The sequence below is a fragment of the Talpa occidentalis genome, unplaced genomic scaffold, assembly GCF_014898055.3.
Source record: "Talpa occidentalis isolate TD23 unplaced genomic scaffold, MPIMG_talOcc4v2.1 talOcc4.11, whole genome shotgun sequence".
Classification (NCBI taxonomy): Eukaryota; Metazoa; Chordata; class Mammalia; order Eulipotyphla; family Talpidae; genus Talpa; species Talpa occidentalis.
In genome coordinates, this window is record NW_023601104.1 from 27,706,743 (window position 1) to 27,726,759 (window position 20,017).

The following is a 20,017-nucleotide window of genomic DNA, read 5'->3' on the forward strand; positions in this document are numbered from 1 at the left end:
AATTATTTTCTCACTTAGAGGTCAATTATAAAAATCTTTCATCCAGGGCCTCCCCTGGTGGCACAGTGGTTGAGCGCTGGGTTGCGAGGCTGCCTGCAGCCTCTGCATTGCCAGTTCGATCCCCGGTCACCAGCGAGGGTCCCACAAAAAAAAAAAAAAATCTTTCATCCACCAGTATTTTATTAATTAAAATGCAAAGGGAATAAAAACCATAACTGGCTTTTTCTGCTCATATATTTTCCTAGAGAGTTCTCATAAATCTTTTTTTAATATTTTATTTTATATAATTCTTACATCATTTTTCATTTTTGCACAATGTATGCATTTTCATTTTGGTTATATTCCCCATACAATTGCACCCCCCTTATTTTGACCCTAATCCTTCCTCAAACCCTGCCCCCCCCCCCCCCCCGCTGCAATGTGTCTCTGGTCCATAGTTGCTTGTTGATTTTGATTTTTACTTTGTATTAATTAGTCTTTTTCCTGGTCCGTTATTTAGGTTTTCTAAATTCCTGCTATGAGTTCTCATAAATCTTAATGACATTCGACAACATTTCAGTTTCCTATATGTTAATGTCAATTCCTTTGACCACTTTATCAAAATATTTTGCCAGAATAAGTGTAAAATGGAATATTTATTAGCAGGGTCTTAAGAGGAAGAAACTTCTTTTGTTCCTCATGGTTTCTCCTACAGTTCATCATTTTTCTAAAATTCAGTAAAAAACTTTGATAAATTGATAATTTTAGCAGTATACATATCTATGGTGTCTTATCTGAACCCTTTGAGACCAGATGTGTGTTGGAATATATAACTTTTCAAATTTTAGAAAGTCGGTATGCTTCACATACCACATAGCTCACACATCTGCAATGAAGGCTGGAACAGCACCCATAATAGAACATATTCATTTTGCTGCAGTCAAACTCATTTACACCAAATAGAATAAAGGCCATGAATAGCCTTATGTTATTTCAGTACAGATTTTGCTGTCAAAGACCTGTTACAAACTTATGAAAAATCTTTTTGTTTTCATTTTTGGTGAAGGACTGGGTTTCTAGTGTGTTGAAACAATACAAACACAAAGCAGATTGTGGGCACTTTGGTGGTAGGAAAATCAGGGTGACTACACCTGACGGGGAAACCCTATATTACAAAAAAATAAACAGGGATGGTTAAAATTTTTTTAAATAAGGCCAACACAGAGCCTATCTAATGACTTTTTTGTTCAAAGAGATGCACAATGTTGAATATTTGAATTATTTACTCTTGTAACTGAATATACTTTCAAGCACGAATTCAAGAACAATAAGGCTAAATTCTTCCACTATAGGCACAATTACCAAGAGAAATATGCTCCCTCTGCCCCACTGAGTTTCAATTTCTTTTCAGAGCCAACACATACAGGGCATAAAACCCCTTTGATCAGTACTACTGGACATACTGGCAGTGTTTCCCCACCGAAAGAGTTTGTCCCTCAAAGAGAGAAAATTCTGATATGAGTAATCTCCTATACTGATTTTCTCCCCAATAAAAAGATGTTCCTTCTAGTTATGGCAGTAATTGGAAAACTGTATTTTACTGGTATTAAGTTTATGGGGCTCTTCAAGAATTTGATTATTTTTAAGTCCAGCGCATTAATTTTTAGTCCTAGCTGTTCCTTAGAAATACACGTGGGACATGCAAAAAAATGAAACTAGACCACCACCTCTCACCATACACAAAAATCAACTCAAAATGGATAAAAGACCTGGACATAAGACCTGAAACCATAAAATATATAGAAGAAAATATAGGTAAAACACTACAAGACATACATTTCAGTGACATTTTTAAACACTCATCACCCAAAGCAAAGAAAGTCAAGGAAAAGATAAACACCTGGGATTACATCAAACTGAAAAGCTTCTGCACAGCAGAAGAGACATTAACCACAACAGAGAGACACCCCACTGATTGGGAAAAAACTTTTGCACTCCATGCAACTGATAAGGGACTGATCACAAAGATATACAAAGAACTCACAGGACTTAACAAAAATAAACAATTCAGTCAAGAAATGGGCAGAAGAACTTAAGACATTTCTCCAAAGAGGAAATGTAAATGGCCAAAAGGCATATGAAAAAATGTTCAACATCCCTTATCATCAGGGAAATGCAAATTAAAACTACATTGAGATACCACCTTACACCAGTAAGAATGGCACATATTAAAAAAACTAGCAACAACAAACGTTGGCAAGGATTTGGTGAAAAAGGAACTCTCCTGCATTGCTGGTGGGAGTGCAAACTGGTCCAAGCACTATGGAAAGCTGTCTGGAGGTTCCTCAGTCTACTAAAAATGGAGCTTCCATATGACCCAGCAATTCCACTCCTAGGGATCTACCCAAAGGACACAAAAACATTGATTCAAATAACACCTGCACCCCTATGTTTATTGCAGTACTATTTACAATAGGTAAAACCAACCCAAATGCCCCCAAATAGATGACTGGATCAAGAAGATGTGATATATATACACAATGGAATATTATTCAACAATCAAAAAAGAAAAACTCATGCCATTTGCAGCAACGTGGATGGAGCTAAAAGGAATTATGTTCAGTGAAATAAGCCAGAAGGAAAAAAAAAATCAGATGGTTTCACTTTTAGTAGGAATATAGGGGACCCCAATAAGACATCAGTGTAAAAAAATAATAACAGTACAAAACACAACAAAGCAAAAACAGACAATTATAAGTCAGAGATATACTGCAGGGAAGGAGGAGGGAGAGGGATTAGAGGGAGGGAGGGGAACAGGGGCTGTGGTGATGGTGCACAGGTGCATTGGAGAAAGAAATTCCATGGGGACTACACCTGAGGGGGTGGGGGAAAGCAAATATTGTTTAAAAATGAACAACGATGTAAAAAAAATAATTAAAAAAATACACGTGGGAGCACTGCTAATATTACAGATTCAGGCAGCACTGGATCGATACACATGTAAAAAAGACCATCCAATTTGGACTTTTCCTATGAAGCTTTGGTATACTCTTCTTCCAATTTTTTCATTTGTTTTGCTACAGTCCTTGGGTGCACCTAGTCTTTCTATTGGATAATCTAATATTGGAGGAGGCTTCAGACTTAATGTTTGATCTTCCAGTGAAGGAGGACACAGAAAAAGAGAGAGACAGAGACAGAGAGGCAGACAAGGCAGAAGTCTCCCAGACTGCTATGTAGTCTAAGAAAGATCCTGGAAGCTGTGAAGAATTTTCAAATCAAAGTTGGCTAACAGATGAGCTCATATCTCCCAGGAATGGGGTTGCCCTACTATCCTTGCCAGTCAGTGACTGACAGAAAGCATGGAAGTCATGACCTCAGAGTAAACGCAGTCATGGATTTCAAAGTGTTGCAGCTGGGCCTTTGGTCAAATTCATTCTCTATACTCCCCCAGTACTGCAGATTGTGCCACATATATGCAGTAGGATCTAGGACACCAGGAAAAACCTCTTAACCCATCTTTTAACAACCTCCATAACTATTAACTTCTCACTGTAACAGGATAGGAAGAGGAAAAAGGGAAGACATCAAAGTAAAAGCAAATGTCATTTCAGTATTTAACATAAATCCACAAAGTTTTCACGGCTGTAAATAATGCACCAAATATTTTATTTCTCTCGGTAGTTCATATGCAAGTGATACACTTTCAAAACATTTTTTAAAACACATAAGACGTTATACTTTATCAGTGAATTATTTCTGTCCCAGGGGGTTCAATCAAATTAAAATTTTATAGTCTGAAAGTTTATTTTTAAGCCAACTGAGTTGACAAATTTATAGGTTTCTATAAATTATTTTTTCTTAGTTCAATGCTTTGCACACACCATCAGTAAAATATAATTTTGTAAATATTTAGGACCATGTCAATAGCTGTGATTCACATGAAAATATAATCAGATATCTCAAATTCCTGATTAAGTCAATTTCAAAGACATAAAATACCAGCATACTTGCTATGAAATTCTGTTAAAAGGCTTCTTTTAATAAACTCTAACCACTGATAAAGAAGTTCTGTTTAAAGCTAGAAGTTTTATATATGATACTTTTCTTCACAGAAAAAAAAATGATGAAAAGGCAGTGACCACCATCCTACATCAGAGATGAAATATTTATGAGTCTATATTAAATAATAACTAGGAAAATTTTTAAAAATTTTAAGGTCCATCTTATAAAACATGAATAAAGATAGTAGAAACATTATCACACAATAACAAAACAATATAAACCAAATGTCTCCACATCTTCATTGCATAATTCAGTGATTTGAAATAAATGCCATGTTAAAAACCATGAGCAAACTTAAAAATTTACCAAGGAAACTGAACTTTTAGCATTTTAAACAAAGTTTTAATAGGCAATATATATCTGATCAACATAGGCAAGATGCATAAAAGACAAAAATAATACTGCATAGAAATGATTCTCATAGGCCTGCTTTCTCAAAAATCACATCTACTAATTATTTTCCAAAGTATTGTTATATATGCCTTATTTTACTTATATATATAAAACAACTAGAGACTTTTCTTCTTCCTAATAAGTATTTAGAATACATTTCTAGGTACCCAGTAAGTGTTAAGATACCCTTAAAAATCTTTCAAGGCATAAAAAATGATTTCTAGAAATATAAAAATATTGAATTTTTCATATTTCTGTGTCTTGAAAAACTTAAAGTGCAATATTTTCATGTATCAGCAAATTATAATTGTGCCATATAAGTGCATTTTCAAAGAGCAAGTAAATAATTTTCAAAACTTTGTGAATGTTATATTACAGAGAACAGAGGTGTCTTTCTATTATTTATAGTGCAAGAAGAAAAAATAAGCACCAATGTGAAGCATATTTTTATTAGGAGAAAACAACTTTTTTGGAGAGAAAAGAAGAAACAACATTTCTCTCTCTACTGGCTTTTTCTTCAGTCTATGACCTGGTTTACCAAAAATGTTATCTTGGTTCAATTATTGAACAAATTACTTTTAAATATTCAGCATTTGTCCATGCCTATAAACTCTCAAAGAACACCAGTCATTCTAAGTTCCTTCCTTATTCTGCAATAAAGACTTTAATTAAAAACAAACCAATTGTCCTTTGCTTCACAATTTTAACATTAATGGAAATTTCACTCTGAGTTTAAAGTGGTGTTTGAGGATCTGACTCATTCAAGATGGCAGTGTAAAAGTGGACTGCTAACATAGTTACAAAATTATAGTCAAAAGTAAAGAGAAAAAAAATGAAAAACAATACTAGGTATTCTACAAAAAAAATTCTAAAAACTAAAGGAATGCTTGCAAAATTCTCTTTTGCAAGATAAAGAAAAGTGATATATAGACAAGACTGATGATTGCTTTTTCTCCCAGTAGCAGCCCCCTGGATCTGTGATTTTTAAAAGGGTATTTGGGGCCTGAGAAGTTTCAGGGATGATTGCTTCATCAGTTTTTGCTGGTGTCTCATTGACTGCGCATCCTCAATGGCATGATAAGCTTTCTGTAAAATAAAACATTTACTATAAATTGTAAAGACAAGTACAGGCTTCTTTGGAGGAGAAGAAAGGCACAAAAACAAGAGTTGGAGCTCTGCAAGCAGGTTCATTAGCTAAGGATAAGAAAAGAGTCCATAGATGCAATGCAGAATAAACCCTCTGCCCTACTAAGACCACAGTATATTATTTAAACTTGCACAACAATTAAAAGTTACAACTGAAAAGTCTTTGCAGAGCAATGTATATCATTAATTTTAACAGATCCCTTTAAAAAAAAATCTTTCAGCTAAAAAACTGAGTAGGCATTCTTTAAAATAAATTACCTCTGCTGTGGTGGCATCATGCAGGTAAATTTTCCGGATATAGCCTTGATTGGCACTGTCTTTTCTGAGGAACAGACCCTGCTCCTATTTCAAAGAAAACAATAATAAAAATTATTCTGGAAAAGAAAAAAATTCATAACCTTTAATTGGATGCTTAAATGTGAACTCTATTTTACAACTAGTAGACTAACCAAATACACATATTCAGGTATGATAAGAAATAAATCATTTTGGTACAAGCATAGTGGTTCCACATGTGAGTTGTTAGAATTTATGAAATTGGATGAGTATACATCTATCTGTATAAAATAATGGCTTTCTGCAGGCTATGATAAATAGCCTACAGAAACACCACTTGATAACTCATCACATCTGACAAATCAAAAAACCCTTCCTTCATTTCCCTTGGCTGATAGATAAAATTCTTATATAATGTAAAATACATCGAGTCAATTCTCACCACTGATGTCAAAGAAAAGTGATAACTGAGAAAACTGTAATATATATGCAGAGTGACTCCTTCCCAGTTTGAAAGCTGTGTTTCATATATTAAGGTGCTCTTTAAATTCTGACACTCTACAATGAAGCAAGGCTAATATACAAAATGGAATGGTATCATGGTAGTTCCTTTAATTCATAAACTTCTATGAAAAGTAAACAAATTAAATGGTAATAGCACACGTGCATCTCTAAGTAAATTTTATGATGATACATGTTTTTTAGATAGTTTCAGTAACAGAGAGAACCTCATTATTGGTTAGGAAAAATACATACTATAAAATAACCATCTTTACAATGACAATTTATAGTTTTAAGGAGATAAAGATAAAATTATATCATAAATAGGGGCCTCCCTGGTGGCACAAGGGGCTGAGCACTGCACTATGAAGCAATCTACAGCCTCTGCAGCACGAGTTTGATCCCCACCCGGCCAGGAAGAAACCCACATGGTGAGGTAGACCTCTCCTGTCTCACCTGTTGCTCCCCTCAGCAGTGTATTTCAGTCAATCTGCCTGTTCTGTTCCCCACTCAGTCTCTGGTGGATCCTCTCCCCCTCTAACCCCCCAGAATCTCTGGCCTGTGCCCCAGCTCTTGTATGCATAAATAAATAAATCTTCTTAAAAAATTGTATCAAATAAAAATTGTGTATTTCAAAGTAAAGGGAGTCTAGGAACTAAGCAAGAGATGGAGTATCATTTTTGCTAATTATTCATTATGCAATTAAATGTTCTTCCTTAGAAAATGATGCAGAGGGAAGATATGAAAACATTATTACATACTTAAATTATATTAGCATTCAATAACTTTAAGTGTTACAAAACATGACTATTTAAGACATAATATTCCTAATTATCTCCTAAAAAACAGCAAAGAAGTAATGTTGTCAGAAGTATCTATAGTATCTAGTAGCAAAATAGGTATCCATGTGAGGTAAAACAAAATCTCCTATTTACTACTGCTTTAGCCAACCAAAAAGGAAGTATTAGCACCTAACTCTTTTTTCTTTTTCTTTTCTTTTTTTTTTTTTTTGGTGTAGAAGAACTTGGGTGTGCCAGCGGTAAGGGGGTAAGAGGATTTACCAGAGAGAGAGTGGGGAGCAGAGCAGGTGGATTTACTGAAATACACTGCTAAGGGGAGTAGTGGGCAAGACAGGATAGGTCTGCTCCTGCCATACATGGGTTAGCTCTCTGTCCAGGGATGTAACTCAGGCTGTAGAGGTGATGATAGCACTGAAACTTAATCCCTAGGCCACCGGGCACACCCAGCACCCTAACTCTCATGGCTAGACTGGATCTTGTACTTGATGCAATCAAAGACTGTCAGAATAAAGTGCAGTACAGGGCCTCCCCTGGCGGCGCAGCAGTTGATTGCTGGGCTGCAAAGCTGCCCACAGCCTCTGCAGCGTCGGTTTGATACCCGGCTACCGGCGCGGGTATCCCACATGGCGCACAGACCTCTCCTGCCATGCCCGCTGCTCCCCTCAGCAGTATATTTCGTCAGTCTGCCTGTTCTGTTCCCCACTCTGGCTCTGGTGAATTCTCTCACCCTCCAGCGCTTCTCACTGTATCCAGTGCTTGTATAAATAAATAAATACATAAATCTTAAGTGCAGTACATACAAAAAAAGACTGTATCTTTCATTGCATCTCAGCATATAATAATGAGCCTTCAAACATTTTATGAAGCAGCTAACTATAAAACAAAGTCAGAAAACTGGTTCTCACTCAATTAATAAATTCTTTGCTCTGAAGGAATGACTCATAGTTTCTTACCTTAACCGAAATTTTTAGCAGATTTTCACTGACACTAGGAGGAAATACAAAATCTTCAAATGGATACTGCCAGTCTGTGGACATATGGCCTAGGATTTCAACTTCCTTTATGCACAACACTCGCCTATTTTGCAAAAGGAAATAAAAACAGGTAGTGATAAAGATAGTTATTAATTCTAATATTTTTTCTGCTGGATGGTACAGATAGCACTCAGTCAGTATGCAATATAACCAGGCACTTGAAAGGGTATGCTTCACATGAAAAAAAAAATTTAGATAACTGTCAAATAAAAGCAAATATGGCACCTACCAAGTAACAAACAAGACTCAAAAATTCCCCTTCTGCAAATCTTGCAAAATTCAGGAAAGTGACATTTGTTTTCAAACTGACCAAAAAACTGAAATCATTTTTGGAACACAAAAGAACAGGCTATATTCTCATCTGGGAAGTAAGAAAGGCAGAAATGCTGAAAATGTTTTACTTAGAAAATTATTAATTGCTCTTTACTGTCAATCACTTAAGCTTTCCAGTCAAGAAAGAACGTGCAGAAATGTCACAAACCTCAAATGTCAGCAAAGGTGCATGGTAGGCCTACTAATAAATATCAAGTTTGAACACTTTTAACACCAATATACTATATCACAGAGTATCCCATTTTACTCAACAGCAATTAAAAAAAATCATATAACGCTTAAAGGGTATCCACAGTGATTTCCCAGTCCGTGGCTCAGATTAATTACTGATATAACCATACTAGATTCTAAGGTTTCTATTATAGAAAGCAAAACTAGGGAAACAGAAAAACTATTAATTCTACTACTATCTGGGGTGTTAGAAATAAAGAAGAGTTTCGTTTGAGATGTACTCACAGGTTAGAGGGGGAAATAAACATGCAAATAAATGCTACAGCCCAGCTAGATAAATGCAACAGCAAAATGTGCACTACATTCTTTTGGAGCTCAGGAGAGAGGACAGACTATGTTAGTAGAATAGAAGACAAAAGATTCTTCAAAGAAAGGCTTTCTTTTGGTGGGAAAGGGAAATGATAGACTAAACAAAGGGAATAGCACATTGATATACACAAGAGTTAAAAAAAAAAAAGGAAGATTTGTAGTACAGTCTCTAGTTGAAGATACATAGAGGTAAAAAAATTGGATTAGTGCCAAATCTCAATGGAAGGGCTTTTTATCTTTTTCGTTTGCAATTTTATGAAACTTCGACTTTATCTACAGGCAACGGAAAATGACAGAATAAAGTGTCTTAAGAGCCATGGCTCTAGTAGCCAATGGAGAAGAGGTGGGGCAGACTATCAAGATAGGAAGTTATTGTAATAGTCCAATTAGGAAGCAGAGAGAACCTCAATTAAGGCAGTGGCTATGAAAAGGGAGAAATAAAAATTTGATTCTAGATATTTACAAGGAGAGAGTTGAATAAACTTGGTGACTAAGGGAGCACGGAGACTGAAAGAGACCCCTGGCACTCTATTTCTTTGCAGAGGTGCCACTGAAATGTTGGGCTTGCTTGTGCCTATGGTGCTGTGCACAGCAGGAAGTCCAGAGTCCCTAGCACAGTCCACTAAGCGCCAGTAGTGCCCTCCAATCATTGTGACAACTCAACAGCACCAGACTGTAAGGTCATAAATCTGAGTTGTTTGAAGGTGTCAATTTTATAGTAATATTTTGTTCAGCAATAGAAAATTAATAGTCTTTAACTGTTCTCCTTGCCTCCATTCTGATTCTGCTCCAATTCAATGACTGCCAGAATCTATTTAACCTACAAACCTCATCATATTACTCCCTACTTAACATGCCTTCAGTGAGAAAGAAAAAAAAAAAAAGAAACTTATTTGTTGCATATGCCTCTGGGTGAAAGCTGTGATACTGAACAATTACTGACTATGCCTTAAAAAAAAAAAAAAAATTAGTGGGCCTCCCGGGTGGTGCAGCGGTTGAGCGCTGGGTTGCGAAGCTGCCCGCAGCCTCTGCAGCACCGGTTCAATCCCCGGCCACCGGGCGAGGGTCCCACATGGTGCACAGACCTCTCCTACTGCCCGCTGCTCCCCTCAGCAGTGTACTTCCTCAGTCTGCCTGCTCTGCTCTCCCCTCTGGCTCTGGTGAATTTTCTCACCCTTCTGCGTTTCTGACTGTACCCAGTGCTTGTATAAATAAATAAAAAATTAAAAAAAAAATTAAACTTTAAAAAAAAATTAGTGGTCTTCCATCACATTAATAAACCTAAACCCTTCCAATGGCTAAGCAGACACTATGACCCCTGCTTCATCTCCTAATACTTCCCCATGAAGATTTTACTATCTAGCCATTCCAAGCTGATCTTACTAAGTGCCAGTTTTATGCCTCTGCTTACCATTAGTTCACCTGTATGACAGCTCCATTTGCTACAAGACTCAGCTCAAGTACATCTTCAGTTAGAATGTCTCCCTAATATCTTCCCCATGACACATTGGTTCCTACTTCACTGGACCAAGAGCTTTCCCTTTGTCTTCAGAGTCTCTGTACATTACTTTCCCCTAACACCTACCATACTGAGGTCATTGATAACTGGTAGGTTTTCTCCTACCAGGGGGAGGAGATGGATGATATAAATTTCATCTCTGTGTCCCTGTATCTGTCATACACTGATGGTGCAATGGACTAAATGTTTATGTTAATGTTATCCAAAATTCATGTTGCATCCTAATGCCAAGTGTGATAGTAGTTGGAGGTGGGGATTTTGGAGGATGATTAGGCTATGAGGGTAGAGTCCTCATGAATGTGAATGAATGCCCTTACAAAAAAGAGGCCAAGAAAATTCTCTTGCCCATTCTGCCTTGTGAGGAACACAGAAAGACTACATCTATCTATGAATCAGGAAATGGGACCTGACTGGACATAGAATCTGCCAGAATCTTGATGTTAGATTTCCCATGCTCCAGAACTGTAAGAAATAAATGTATGTTGTTTAAGCCACTCAGCCAACAGTACTTTCGTTGTAACAGTCCAAACATATGAAACAGATGAACAAATTCCTAAAATAAATACTATGTTGTTGTTAAAACTGACAAGTGGAGCTGCAGCCTAATGAATTCATGTCATGAGAACTCATATTTTGTTTGTAAAAACTATTAAGAAAAAAATATTAGAATCAAATTTTGGATGAATTTCAATGTGAAAAAATTAAAAGCCTGATAGGAAAAAATCAATATATAATCATTAAAATGTTAATGATACATTGGGTAAAAAGAGCTAAAATCATTAATTTATAAAAAATGCTTTACTGACTTTAAAGAAAATCAGTAAGAAAAAGACTAACTGACAATGAGCAAAGAATATAAACAAGCAATTCACAGAACAGAAAATATAGATGGATAAGTATATAAAATAGTCATACTCACTAGCAATCAAATAAATGGTAATTAAAACAAATACATTATCTTCTACCCATTAAGTTAGCAAAACAAAAAAGTTTAAATGATAATTCTTAGACTTAGCAAAACACACAAGAAAGAACACTCATATATTGTCAGTTGCATTTTAAAAAAACTGATACACTCTTTCTGAGAAGATAACATGGGAATATATAAAAAGCACCTCAAAAACCTACACAACTTTTAAATCAGCAATTACACTGATAAAATTTATCTTAAGGAAGTAATTATAATGAGAAAGATGTTAAAAAAAGACAACTACACTGACATGTTTATAATAATAAAATATTGGGAAGGAGAAAACTGAATGTAAGGTAGCATTTGAATAAATTATAGGATATCTATAAATACAATTTTATGTAATTATAAAAAAAATTCTCAAGGAATATTTAAGAGTTTGAGAAGGTATTCACAATATACATTATCAGGCAAAAACAAAAAAACCCCTACATTAATTAAGCAGGCATAATGCAATTTTTTGGTACATAATTCTTATAAAATACATATAACTGCAAAAATCTGATATAACAGCTACTATCTTTGGATGGTGAGACTACTTCTAAAGGCCAATTCTAGGGGATCCCATTCCCAGGAATAAACCCAGTCTGTGGCCTGTTTTAGTAAATAAAATTTATCTACCCCAGTTCATTTACATATTGTTATAGTTATTTTCCCATTGGAAGAAGAGCGTTTACAGTTGGGAAACACATACAGCCTTCAGAGTTTAAATATTTACTATGTGTACTTTTAAAAAGATTTCATTGACTCCTGATTCATATCATCTACACTGAATAAGTATAATGTTAGCAATAAAAAAGCTATTTTATAAATACTAATTTTGGAAGAAATACAATTTGTATGTAGACATTAAAGGTCAAACAGATGAACATTTATCTACCTCAGTCAAAGATATACCTGTTAGAAAGAGTCTAGTAAAGGTAAAAGGAGACCAAGTCAATATACTATTTAGGAATATTATTTTACTAATTGCCTCCTAAAAAGTTCTTAAGTAACTAGATTTAAAATTACTATGATGAGAGGGGCGGAGCAACATGGCGGCGAGGAGACGCTGCGAGTAAGATCTCCCATTAAAAAAAGTTAATAGGGAGGAAAAGCGGCAGGTCCCAGTGAGAACTGGGACACGGAAGATAAACGGACGACTCCAGCAAACTGCCCGAAGAAGAAAGTGGCCATAAAAGAGGACGAGAAGGGAGGGAAGTGCAGAACCCTGCTCCCCTCCCCCACCTACAGAGTCAGCACTCTCCGACCCACAGAGAGGAGGAAAACAACACACTAAAACGACCAACAAGAACAAACTACGCAGGAAGCGGGACTGTGAGTGGAAAGGAACTATTGCAGCCACCACACCCCGTGAACGGGAGCTGTGGAGAACCCTGCAGGATTCGCGCGGCGGTGAGCTCCAGGCGCCATTAGAGAACAGCAGAGACCGCGGGAGACCCGCACACAGCCCAGGCCGGCCGGTAAGCTTGTGCGGAAAAGCGGTGCGCTGGAAAAGCAAACGCGGATCGGGATCATGGCTGCCCAGGTCCCCGCGCCCGAGACCTAGGCTTGCGGGGAGACGCACAGGGTCCCTCAATGAGGTGAAGGTCCCTCACTGAGGTGAAAGTCCCTCACTGAGTAATCAGAAACCAGGCGCCCAGACACGGGAGCCGGGTGCAAAAGGCGCCATTGCTGCGGCCACTTAACTGGGCTACAGCCCGCGTCCTGGACCTGAGGGCTTTGGAACTGAGACCTGGGGCACGAAATTCGGGGCGTGGGCTCTCCACGACGGTGGGGCACAAGTCAGACACAGCACCCCAAAGCCGTTGAGGTTTTCCTTAGCATTCCCGCTCTGTTCCCTGCCACACGGGGTGAAAAACACAGCTCCCCAAGGGCTCTAGGTGAGATCTCTGGCGCCACCTAGCGACCAGAAAAAAAGTCACTAACACCTTTCTTCAGAAAAGACCACTTGACAGGCAGAAGGCGGAGCCCGTGACCAGCTGGGAAGTTAGCCCACCCCAGGCCCCTTCAGACCAGCAGTCTGAGCCCACAGAGGGAGCGGGCACCCACGGCCAGGGCAGACCGGGCACGCAGAAGAGTGTGCCTGAGACCGGACGCGCAGGGAGTGTGTCCCGCATCGCCATTTTAGAACAGGGACATTTCTTCAGTAAAGACTGCCTGCAGAAGGCTCCCTCAGGAGCCAGAGGTGCGCGGGGAAGCTCGCCCACGCCAGGCCCCGTCTGGCCTGCAGTCCAAACCCAGAGGGGAACAGGAACCCACTGCCGGGGCAGACCAAGCACACAGGGGAGTGTGTCCCCACATCGGCATTTTAGAACAGGGACCCTTCTTTAGTAAAGACTGCTTGAAACCGACAGATGGCTCCTGGAGAAGCCAGAGGGGAGCGGAGAAGCTTACCCAAGATGCCAGCCAGTCCCAGCAACACAGTATCCCAATGCATACAACAAATTAGAAAACAGACAGTAGTGAGTAGAAGAACCACACGCAACCTAACAACCCCTCAGGAAAAAGGACACCACAAAAAGAAAACCACCTCCCAGATTGTAACAACAGTAACTTGGAAGAACTTCTGAGCCTTCCAGAAAGAGAATTTAAATTTGCCATGATTAAAAAAATGACAGAACTCATGAAGGAAATTGAGTCCCTAAAGAGGGAAAACAATGCTCAGAAGAATGAAATTGAGTCCTTAAAGAGGGAAGCAAAAGAAACGCAGGGGATCAAAGAATTAATGCAGGAACTAAAGAACTCTGGGAAAAGCAATGAAAGCAGAATAGATGAAATGGAAGAACGAATAAGTACTCTTGAAGACACAGAAATAAAAAGAACCAAAACAGAAAAGGAAAGAGAAGTACGAAGGAAAAAGAACGAAGAAAGACTTCAGGAACTATCTGACTCCATGAGGAAAGGAAATATAAGAGTTATAGGAATTCCAGAAGGAGAGGAGAGAGATGTAGGAACAGAGAAAATATTCCAGGAGATAATTGAAGAGAACTTCCCAAATGCGAAGAAGGAGCTGAAAATTGATATACAAAAAGCAAGAAGAACACCAAACTTCCACGACGAAAGGAAAAACACAGCAAGACACATAATAGTAAAACTCCCAAGAATCCAGGAAAAGGAAAAAATAATGAAGCTGACAAGAGGGAAGAAACAGATAACATTCAAAGGAAAACCAATCAGGCTGACATCAGACTTCTCTGAAGAAACACTACGGGCAAGGAGAGAGTGGAGGGACATAGTCAACAGACTCCAAGAAAACAGATGCCAACCAAGAATACTCTATCCCGCAAAGCTCTCCTTCCTCTATGAAGAAAGAATATGGACCTTCCCAGACAAAGAGAAACTCCGGAATTTCATTACGACTAAACCCCCACTCCAAAAAATACTACAAGGAATCCTAAAGCCAGAACCTCAGAGGGACGAATAACAACGAAAGAAGACCAAAAAAAAAAAAAAGTTATTAAAAGAATAAATAAATTAAATCAAAGGAAAGACAAACACAATGGCAAATACAGATGCTAACATATCAATATTAACTCTAAATGTAAATGGACTAAACTCTTCAATAAAAAGACACAGAGTTGCAGCCTGGATTAAGAAACAAAACCCAACCTTTTGCTGTCTCCAGGAAACACATTTAGCTACAAAAGATAAAAATAGGCTCAAAGTTAAAGGATGGAAAACAATCCTACAAGCAAATGGACCAAAAAAGAAAGCAGGAACAGCTATACTTATATCAGATAAAACAGACTTCAAACTCAAAAATAAAAAGAGACCCCAATGGTCACTACATTATGATCAAGGGGACAATACTTCAAGAAGAAATAACATTCATTAACATATACTCACCAAACGAAGGAGCACCAAAATATATCAGACAAGTGTTGTCCTCTCTGAAAACAGACATCAGAGAAAACACATACATAGTGGGAGACTTCAACACACCACTATCAACAATGGATAGATCAACAAGACAAAAAATAAGTAAAGAAACTAAAGCTCTAAATAAGGACCTAGAGCATTTGGGCTTAACAGACATCTATAGAACACTAAACCCCAAAAAAACGGAGTACACATTTTTCTCAAGCGCACACGGATCATTCTCCAGGATCGATCACATACTGGGGCACAAGACAAACATCAACAGATACACCAAGATTGAAATCATACCAACCATCTTTTCTGACCATGAAGGCATCAAGCTAGAAATAAACCATAAAAAGAAGGCAAGGAACTCTCCTACCTCACGGAGACTAAAAACCACACTACTGGAAGACCACTGGACTAATGAGGAGATCAAAGAGGGAATTAAAAAATTCTTTGAATTGAATGACAAGGAGGACACCAATATCCTAAATGTATGGGACGCAGCAAAAGCAGTAATAAGAGGAAAATATATAGCAATAGAAGCTCACATCAAGAAACAAGAAAGAACTCAAAGAAACAACCTAATCTCGAAGCTCAAAGATCTAGAAAAAGAACAACAAAAAAACCCCAAATCCAGTAGAAGAAAAGAAATAATAAAAACCAAAGCATAAATAAATGAAATTGAAACTAAAAAAACAATCCAAAAGATTAATGAAACCAAGAGCTGGTTCTTCGAAAAAAATCAATAAAATAGACAAACCCCTAGCCAGGCTCACAAAGGAAAAAAGGGAGAAAGCACAAATAAACAGGATCAAAATGAAAGAGGAGAAATCACAACGGACACAGCAGAAATCAAAAGAATAATCAGTAACTACTATGAAGAGTTATATGGAAACAAGTTCAACAATCTAGAGGAGATGGACAAATTCCTACAACTCTACAATCACCCAAAGCTAGATAAAGAAGAAATAGAACACCTAAACAGACCAATTACAATTAGCGAAATTGAAATGGTAATCAAAAACCTCCCCAAAAACAAAAGCCCAGGACCCGATGGATTTACAAATGAATTCTATCAAACATTCAGAGATGAATTAGTGCCTATCCTTCACAAACTCTTCCAAAAAATTGAGAAGGAAGAGACAATACCAAACACATTCTATGAAGCCAACATTACACTAATACCAAAACCAAATAAGGTCAACACAAAAAAGGAAAACTACAGGCCAATCTCCCTAATGAACACTGATGCAAAAATCCTCAACAAAATTTTAGCTATCAGAATCCAACAATGTATCCATAAGATAATTCACCATGACCAAGTAGGATTCATTCCAGGGACACAAGATGGTTTAACATTCGAAAATCAATCAACGTTATCCAACACATCAACAAAAAGAAATATAAAAACCATATGATAATGTCAATAGATGCTGAGAAAGCTTTCGACAAAGTGCAACACCCATTCATGATAAAAGCCCTTGAAATTCTTGGGATACAAGGAACATACCTCAACATCATAAAGGCCATCTATGACAAGCCAACAGCCAGTATCATTCTCAATGGTGAAAAGCTGAAAGCAATTCCATTAAGATCTGGAACAAGACAAGGATGTCCACTCTCACCACTGCTTTTCAATATAATACTGGAAGTCCTAGCCAGAGCAATAAGACAAGAGAAAGACATCCAAGGAATCCAAATAGGAAAAGAAGAAGTCAAACTATCACTGTTTGCAGATGATATGATAATATACATAGAGAACCCCAAAAACTCCACAGAAAAACTAATTCAACTCATCAATCAGTTCAGTAAAGTGGCAGGATACAAAATCAACACGCAAAAGTCAGTAGCCTTCCTATACACAAACAATAAATCTGAAGAAGAAGAAATAAAAAAAAAACATCCCTTTTATTATCGAAACAAAAAAAATCAAATATTTGGGAATAAATCTAACAAAAGAGGTAAAGGACCTATACAAAGAAAACTATAAAACACTGTTAAAAGAAATAGAAGAAGACACAAAGAAATGGAAAGACATCCCCTGCTCATGGATTGGAAGAATAAACATTATTAAAATGGCTATCCTACCAAAAGCAATATACAGATTCAATGCTATTCCAATCAAAATTTCAATGTCATTCTTCAAAGAAATAGAACAATTATTGATGAAATTCATATGGAATCACAAAAAACCCCGAATAGCCAAAGCTCTCCTGAAACAAAAAGAAGGAAATGGAGGCATCACACTCCCAGACTTCAAACTATACTACAAAGCCATAATCATCAAAACTGCATGGTATTGGAACAAGAACAGATTCAGACCAATGGAATCAAATAGAAAATCCAGAAATAAACCCACAGATTTATGATCAACTAATCTTTGACAAAAGAGCAAAGACTATGCATTGGAGCAAAGAAAGTTTGTTCAATAAATGGTGCTGGGAAAACTGGGTCGCTACATGCAAAAGAATGAAGCTTGACCACTACCTCACACCATACACAAAAATCAACTCAAAATGGATTAAAGAACTAGACATAAGACCTGAAACCATAAAATACATAGAAGGAAATATAGGCGAAACACTACGTGATTTGCACATCAAAGACATCTTTACAGACACATCACCCAAAGCAGTGATAGTGAAGGCAAAGATAAACAGCTGGGACTACATCAAATTAAAGAGCTTCTGCACAGCAAAAGAGACAATAACAAAAACAAAGAGAAACCCCACCAACTGGGAGAACATTTTTGTACACAACACTAATGATAAAGGACTGATCACAAAAATCTGCAAAGAGCTGATGAGACTCAACAACAACAAAGAAAATAATCCAGTCCAAAAATGGGCAGAAGAGCTAAAAAGAAACTTCTCTGAAGAAGAAATGCAAATGGCCAACAGGCATATGAAAAAATGTTCAACATCACTTGTAATCAGGGAAATGCAAATCAAAACTACCATGAGATACCATCTCACACCAGTGAGAATGGCACATATTAAAAAAACTAGCAACAACAAATGCTGGTGAGGGTGTGGAGAAAAAGGAACTCTTCTGCACTGTTGGTGGGAGTGCAAACTGGTCCAACCACTATGGAGAGCTGTGTGGAGATTTCTGGACCTACTAAACATAGAGCTTCCATATGATCCAGCAATTCCACTCCTAGGTATATACCCAAAGGACACAGAAATATCAATTCCAAAGAACACCTGCACCCCTATGTTTATAGCAGCACTATTTACAATAGCTAAGCTTTGGAAACAGCCCAGATGCCCAAAAATAGATGACTGGATCAAGAAGATGGGGTACATATATACCATGGATATTACTCAGCATTTAAAAAAGATAAACACATGCAATTTGCAGCAACATGGATGGCGCTGGAAGGGATCATGCTCAGCGAAAAAAGCCAGAAAGAAAAAGAAAAATACCGGATAGTCTCACTCATAGCAGGAATCTAGAAAACTTAAATAAGGGACCAGGAAAATGAATAACTGTAGGAAAGTGAAAATCAAAATCAACAAAAAACTATGAACCAGAGACACTTTTTGGGGGGTGGGGGCAGGAGGGGAGGGACTGGGGTCAGAATGGGGGGTTGAAATTGTATGGGAATATAAAATAAAATTCATTATTAATTAAAAAAAAAGATGTGGGATATTGACAAACACAACCAGATCATTATATTTATCAGTAAACTTGAAATAGCAATAAAAATATTTGCAAAAAAAAATTAAAAAAAAAATAAAATTACTATGATTTCTCAATTTACTTGAAGGAAAAAAAAAACCTGATGCATAATGTATTCTCACAAATGCCTAAATCAAGCAAATGTTAAGTTTATTAAAAAAAAAAAAACCTGATTTCCATTAATAGTGTTGAATTATATAAAAGGCATACGATTTTAAAGTGAATTAACATATTGCCATTGTCAACTGACTACAACACACAATGCAAAATAAGCATGGCTTTTGGTTTAATCTAATGAATACAATATAAAAATAAATGATTATGTGTTAAACCTGCAAAAAAAAGGCTTCTAGATTGCTTTGCATTTTTACTTGCTAAATAATGAGCAAACTAGATGACAAATCTTTGAAAAAGTTTGTAGCTTTAAGCCTGAATCCTGTCACTTTAGTTTTCCTTTTTTTTCTTCCCATCAAAATATATTTAAATCTAATCTAATGAAGACTTTGCTTTTGCAAGTACTTTGCCTTAGTCCTACAAAATATCAAGATATAACTTTAGAATGTTTTGAAAATTATCTACGTATAGTTGTCATTTTAGGATAAGTGATCTAGGGTAACTCTCAGGAAAATAAACTTAATAGTTTAGTCCAAGTTATTTTATTGGAAAAGATGTCTGCCAATTCCAAAATACATGGAAAAAACTCACATTAATAATACCATCCTTCATAATAGGGTAGCGTTCCAAAATAAAATCAAATAAGCAAAAAGTGATTTACACTCAGTTATCTGAGATTACTTTAATAATTTTAAGAAATATAAATTAAAGGATCTAATATTTAAAATTTTGATCTTAAAATGTAAAATATTTCTCATGAATTGCAACACAGAATATTATTTTTAAGAATGACCGTGGT

At 36.9% G+C, this 20,017-nt stretch overlaps 1 protein-coding gene across 2 annotated transcripts in view; it reads right to left on the reverse strand.

Moving 5' to 3' along the window:
• The window catches only part of VPS13C (vacuolar protein sorting 13 homolog C), a 194,053-nt gene that overhangs the window by 27,204 nt on the left and 146,832 nt on the right, over positions 1-20,017 (reverse strand). The window contains exons 81-83 of one of the 2 annotated variants that reach the window (XM_037502618.2): positions 8,111-8,234; positions 5,839-5,922; positions 3,578-5,520 (exon numbers count right to left, since the gene is read on the reverse strand). In XM_037502618.2, the coding sequence (XP_037358515.1) occupies positions 5,419-5,520; positions 5,839-5,922; positions 8,111-8,234 (310 nt within the window). In that variant the 3' untranslated portion in view covers positions 3,578-5,418. Of the gene's footprint in view, positions 1-3,577; positions 5,521-5,838; positions 5,923-8,110; positions 8,235-20,017 lie in introns of those variants that run through there. The other variant, XM_054687747.1, reaches the window with a different exon arrangement.